Here is a 6,656-nt window from a genome sequence, read left to right on the forward strand (position 1 = left end):
TCAAATTAAAAAAAAAAAATTATGGTCACTTGTCTTTTTACTGGTCTTAGGAGGGACATTGTCAATTGTTTGATAGTTTATAAGGGATATTGTTACAATTGAAAGTTTGAGGCATTGTCAATTGGGTGGTAGTTTGAGAAGGGCATGCAGACCTTTATTATTATTATTATTATTATAAGTGACACGTGTTATAGTATGATTGGTGCTGATGTAGCATATTAACAGATTTTGTCAATTTTTTAATGGTATGAACCTTTTTTTAGGCATGTTACACAAAACAAATTTAATAGATCAACCATTAGATTTGTGAGATCATGTAGACCCCACACAAATTTAATATTTTTTTTTTTTTTTTTTTTTTGGGGGGGGGAGGACAGAAGAAAACTGCACCGCAATATTTGATACTATAAAGATAGTTAAAAGATAGTCGAAAAATAATAAATTATATCATTAAAAATAATGAATTATATCATTTATCTTCTTTTTCTTGTTTTGTTTTCATACCTTAGGAAGTGATTAATCACTTTTTAAAATCTAAAAAGTTATTTGTCAAAACCGTAAAACGCATGGATAAAAAAAGAAAAAAAAAAAAAAGAAAAAAAAAAAAAAAAGCATTTATCCCTTTTTTTTTTTTTTTTTTTTTCAAACGTTGCCATATGTTATGCAAAGCCTGAAATATATTTTTTGATGACACAAAAATAATTAAAAGAAGAAACACACATGCTATGTGTGTTTCGTTTCATTCGTTCTGTCTAAAATCGTTTAAAATGATGATGTGACATTAATGTCATGTAATAATTTTTGCCATATCAATTTTTTTAAAAAAAATTATATATATATATAAAGCAAAAATCTGAAAAATAAATAAATAAAGGTAATAGAGGTGACAGCCTCTCCCTCTACTAGGGATGGCTTGTGCAAGTGCAACCACCCCCATTTGCCTAGGGTGGCCACATAGGCCAAGTCCAACCCTTAGAGGTGGGGGTGGCCGCACAAGCCGCTCCCGAATAGGGGCGTGGCCACTGAGCCACCCAACCTGTTTGAGGTGGCTTAGGCAACCATTCTCATTTGTTGAGGGTGGTCAGATGGCCGCCCTCCAATGATAAGGGTGATTGTATGGGCAACCCCCAACAAAGGTGTAGGGATGGCTCCGTTAGTCCTCATTTTTGTTCTTCTTTTGAAAATTTTAATTTTTTTAATAAAATAGAAAGTATTTTTTTAAACTGACATAATAAAAATGCAAACATAGCATTAACATGCCGTAGTTTTAAATAATTTATTTCAAAATCAATTCTTAAGGCTAGTTACAACTCCCAATAACCCAATTAAAAATGCAATGGTTCTTTTTCATTTCTAATAACCCAACTCTTTCCATTTTCTTCAAATAAAATCACCCAAAAATTCTATAAAAAAAAATGGCCCTTATTAGTATATCTCCAAATTCTCTTTAAATCCTATAATTCTCTCTCATTTTCTCCAAGGGCTAAACGACATATATAAGAAGTTCAAAGAGGCAGCCATTAACAAAACGACAGATGTTGAGACACCGAAAGATAAAAACATAGGAAATGAGAACTTTTGATTGGGGTTTATTTTATATATATGCAAATGTATTCTAGTTCTGAATCTATGTTTATTTTAGCTTGCAACAAGAATCAAAAAGGTTGTTGATTACTGATAAATGGATCCCATGTTTGCATATTGATCAGATTATGCACCAAGGGCAGAACTAGGATTTGCAGTGTGGGAGGACGATTTTTTTTTTTTTTTTTGGTTGAGGAAATGGACCGATTTATATAAATACAAAATCACATAGATACATATAATCTTTTTATATGTGTTTGTGCATGTTTATATAAACTAAGGCATATAAGTCTTACATTTTGTTGGGCCATGGATCGACCACATAAGGCCCAACATGCCTCTTGGCCCAGTCCAATGTACAACCCCGCTAAGACTAGGCCTAGGCCGAGACTTAGTCGGCATATCCCGATGCACAGTCAGCCCACTAAGGGCATAACAATCTTTTACCGAGGGTAAATCGATAAATCGATAAATCACTAGATGAACATGGGGATTCACCTAGCCCCCAAGCAAGCACCCATGTTCGACAGAACGTGGCCCAACTGTCAGCGCCAAGCCGACACATGTTTACCCGAGTGTTACTCGGGCACCCACTTTTGATGTAAGCGAGGACAAGCCACCCACAAACATACCCCACGATTTCATAATCATGGAGTATCCCACAACCCACGATCCACATTGCCAACATGGCACACGTGGATCCTCGGGAATGTGGGGCCGAGGATTACGGGGAGACAACTGCTACCTGATGCCTATAAAAGGGAGACCACAATTTTAAAAACTCAAACTCTCTCTCAAGCTCTCTTTGCTCAATTACTTTCTTCCTTCCAAATCATTTGAGAAAACCATGAATCCGAATGAGCCTTAAAATGCTACTATTACAGCCCCAAATCACAAACTGCCACATAAGCAAAAAAAAAAAAAAATCCACAAAAATATCATACACCCCACACACTATATTTGAGCTCATTTTAAGCTCAAAAAAGAAAGGTTGGTGGCTGGGTGGCGGGTCATGCCAGACCCGTGGGTCTGGCCATGAGTCACCTTCGCTGGCACTTCTCCGGTGCAAGAGTTACCTTTTTTCGGCCTTTAGGGTGATAAAACCCCTAAAGGGTTAACTTTCTACCTCTAGGTTTTAGTTTTTAATCCAAAAACAAGTTTTGAGGCATTAGAAATGGGTTTTGAGTCATTAAAATCAAGTTGTGAGGCATTAGAATCGGGTTGTGAGGTGGGTCACGATGGTTTCTAGCGGATCTTGAGGTGGGTCACGCCAGACCCACAGCGTCGTGGGCTCGGCAAGACCCACAGCGTGGGTCTAGCAAGACCCACGGACCCAAGGTTGGGTCTGGCAGTAGGGGTGCAAGGGTTTTTGGTTTTTGGTTTTTTTTTTTCCACTTTAATTTGCTGTTTTTGTTCTCACTTTAGTTTTTTGCAATTTTCTTGAAATGGTGATGTGTCAAATGGAGATTGGAGGCTACAAAACAGCCCTTTTACAAATAGTCCAGACCTAAGGGGCTCTCAAATCATTTACTGAATTAGGCATCGGAGCTATTCCCCATCGGCACACCCCGGCAGCTCATATCCTATTCTTTGTTGTTCTTTGTAGCCTAACAACTCCTCGGACATCGTGCCATGTCACTACTCTGGCGTCGTCTGTGGGAAACTTCAATTGTCATCAGTTCCTAATATTCAAAATCCAATATGGTGGCTACACGCTCGCAGCCCGAGCCACATGTTCAAGCTGGAGTTCCTGGAACGTTCAACGATCCCAATGCTCGGATCATATCATTGGAGGATTTCATGAGGCGCATGACCAAGTCCATGGATGCTATGAAGAAGGAAAAAGAAGACCTCGTTTCTCGACTCCCTCCTAGAGAGAACCGAGATGACCGAGAGCGTGAAGAGAGGTGTGAAATGAGATGTAGAGAGAAGCGACCTGTAGGTCTCGAGGATCACGAACGCTATGTTCATGGCAGCCATGACACGACGATTCAAGGAGGATCTCATCACAAGAGATCTCATCATGAAGAATCGCGTCATGAGAGATCTCGCCATGAAGAGTCTCGTTGTGAAAGATCTCACCACAGCCGATCTCACCACGATCGGCCTCATCACGAAGGACGTCATGAAACCAATGTTGATGCGGAAGTGGAAGATCTGAAGAAGTATGCTAAGATGGCTCAGAAAATAGCTAATGGAGAAGACGGATCGGTAGCCAAGAATCTGATGCATAACAAAAAGCTGCCTTACACTAATCAGTTAATGAGGTTTCCTCTTCCTGATAAATTTAAGGCACCCCATGTTGACAAATATGACGACTACGGAGATCCGACCGACCATATGCAGATTTTCGAGCTCACTTCATACCCTCGACGAGATTGCATGCCGAGCCTTCCCTTTGGCCTTGAAGGGAGTTGCCAAAGAATAGTTTGGAAGGCTGCCTCCCAAATCCATCGACAATATCGATACCCTCGGACGCCAGTTCTTGAGCCAATTCATGGCAATCCGAAAGAGGAAGAAGAATCCAGCCTACCTATTGTCCCTCGAGCAAGGAAAGAGTGAGTCTTTAAAGGACTACATGATCAAATTCAACCGAGAAAAGCTAAGTGTGGAGAGCGTGAAAGATGAGACGGTGCTCTCAATTTTGATGAATAGGATCGTAACCGAAGGGCCTCTGATGGCCGAGTTAGCTCGAAGACCAACACTAGTAACTCTTCAGTAATTTATGAACAAAGCCAAGGAGTTCGTCAACTAGGAAGAAACCATTGGGGCTCTGACGAAGTCCAAAGCCGACGATGGCCAAGTTGAGGCTAGTAGCAGTAAGATAGTACCGGAGAATTCCGGGAAGAAAAGGAAGGAGGAGAAAGGCCCTAAGAGTTCGGGGAAGAAGGTGGAACCACTGCGCTAGCAAAGACCAAAAGATGACTCCACTAAATACCAATGTCACCGAGATATTCATGGAGATCAGGAGGGATCCCAACTTCAAGTGGCCTACAAGGATGAGGACTCCTCCGCAAAGACACAACAACCAAAAGTTCTGCGAGTACCACAAGGATCACGGTCATTTGACCGAGGATTGCATATCTCTGGGCCATGAGATCGAGAACTTCATCAAAAACAGAAAGTTGGTGAGGTTTTTGGCTAGAGAAAAAGAAAGGGGTAGGAACCTTCAGGAGCACCAGCCTTTGTGGCTGGAGGCGAATCATGAAGGCCTCGATAGAGGACGGGATTAGAGAAGAAGAAATGACGAGCCGAGGAGAGATCGGGATGACCACCAGCATCCTTGGAATCAAGATGTGATCAGTGAAATTCATACGATTTCTAGAGGAATAGCAGGCAGAGGCAAGTCCAACTTTGTGAGGAAGGCTCACGCAAGTAAAGTGAACGTAGAAGAGGTTTTCCTCCTTAAAAGGCCATCTAAGGCCCAAAAGAAAGATTCGATGATTCTATCATTCTCGGAAGAAGATGCAAAGGGGGTATCCATGCCCCACAATGACGCATTGGTAGTAACAATGAAGGTGGCAAACCATGCCATCCACCGGATTTTGGTGGATACCGGAAACTCGACTGATATCCTGTATTGGCCAGTTTTCAAACATATGAGGATTGATTGGGAGAGGATCAAGCCATTTGGCTCACTGCTAGTTGGATTTGCAGGAGAGCAAGTCCAACCCTTGGGGCTCATCTCTCTTTCTGTTATAGCAGGAACAGTCTCCAAGCAATCAACAGTCATGGTGGATTTCCTCGTGGTCGACCGACCATCTGCCTACAACGCAATAATCAGTCGACTAACATTAAACAAGTTGATGGTTGCAACTTCAACTTACCACCTAAAGATGAAGTTCTTGACGGACGAAGGAGTGGGGAAAGGCAAAGGAGACCAGGTTGCAGCAAGGAAGTGTTACAACACTTCATTGAAAAAACCCTCGGGATCTGCGCCCCTAACAATAAGTAATGTGGGCAGCAGAAAAGAGGGTGAGCCAGCTGAGGCTCTAGTAGATGTCGTTGTAGAGGAAGACAAAGTTGTGAAGATCGGCTCATAACTAACCCCATAAGTCCAAGAAAGCCTTGTTAGTTTTCTTTTGGAGAATGTAAAAGTGTTCGCTTGGTTACATGAAGTCATGCTAGGGAACAGCCCTGAGGAGATTGTCCACCAATTGAATGTGGACCCAGTAATGAAACTGGTGAAGCCGAAGAGAAGTTTGCTCCTGAGCAAAACATGGCCATTGCCGAGGAGGTGGAGAAGTTGCTCAAAGTTCGTTTCATCTAGGAAGTCTACTATCCTGATTGGTTGGCCAATATTGTATTGATCAAGAAGTCCAATGGGAAGTGAAGGATGTGTGTAGATTTCACCGACCGCAACAAGGCATGCCTGAAGGACTTCTAGTACCGCGGATTGATGCATTGATGAATTCAACTGCTAGATATGGGCTACTCAGCTTCTTGGATGCATTTTCTGGTTACAACCACATTTACATGCATCCAGCTGACCGAGAGAAGACTGCCTTCATCACTGACCGAGGCTTGTATTGCTATAAAGTCATGCCATTCAGTCTGAAGAACGCAGGGGCCACCTACCAGAAGCTGGTGAACCAGATGTTCCAAGTAAAAAAAAAAAAATGGAAGTCTACGTCGATGACATGCTCGTCAAGAGTGTGTTACCACTAGACCACACCAATGATTTGTAAGAAATGTTCAAGACGTTGAGGCAATACAGGATGAAACTAAATCCTGCAAAGTGCACGTTTGGAGTATCTTCAGGGAAATTCCTCGGCTATATGGTGTCCAACCGAGGAATCAAAGCTAATCTAGAGAAGATCCATGCAGTCTTGAACATGCAATCCCCAAAGAACACGAAGCAGCTTCAGTAACTGACGGGAAGGATTACAGCGTTGAATAGGTTCATTTCTCGGTCAACCGACAAATGCCTCCCTTTCTTCAACATCTTGAGAAAGGCATTTGAGTGGTCCGAGGAGTATGAGCAAGACTTCAAGCAGTTGAAGAAGTACCTAGCTAGCCCACTTTTGTTGGGACGAACAATTCCTGGAGAAGCATTGTTTCTATACCTAGCC

At 42.0% G+C, this 6,656-nt stretch overlaps 1 protein-coding gene across 1 annotated transcript; it reads left to right on the top strand.

The window, feature by feature from the left end:
- Positions 1 to 4,505: 4,505 nt before the first annotated feature.
- LOC132162917 (uncharacterized) lies at positions 4,506 to 5,627 on the top strand. The gene is made up of 2 exons (XM_059573128.1): positions 4,506 to 4,717; positions 4,910 to 5,627. The coding sequence occupies exons 1-2, from the start codon at positions 4,506 to 4,508 to the stop codon at positions 5,625 to 5,627; spliced, it is 930 nt and encodes a 309-aa protein (XP_059429111.1).
- Positions 5,628 to 6,656: the final 1,029 nt, after the last annotated feature.

Source organism: Corylus avellana, chromosome 8, assembly GCF_965113065.1.
Source record: "Corylus avellana chromosome 8, dhCorAvel1.hap1.2, whole genome shotgun sequence".
In the NCBI taxonomy this organism is placed as follows: domain Eukaryota; kingdom Viridiplantae; phylum Streptophyta; class Magnoliopsida; order Fagales; family Betulaceae; genus Corylus; species Corylus avellana.

Coding starts and splice junctions, on each gene's coding strand:
- LOC132162917 (XM_059573128.1), top strand. CDS start 4,506: ATGACTCCACTAAATACCAATGTCACCGAGATATTCATGGAGATCAGG. Junction 4,718..4,909: donor AAAAACAGAAAGTTGGTGAG/GTTTTTGGCTAG, acceptor TACGATTTCTAG/AGGAATAGCAGGCAGAGGCA.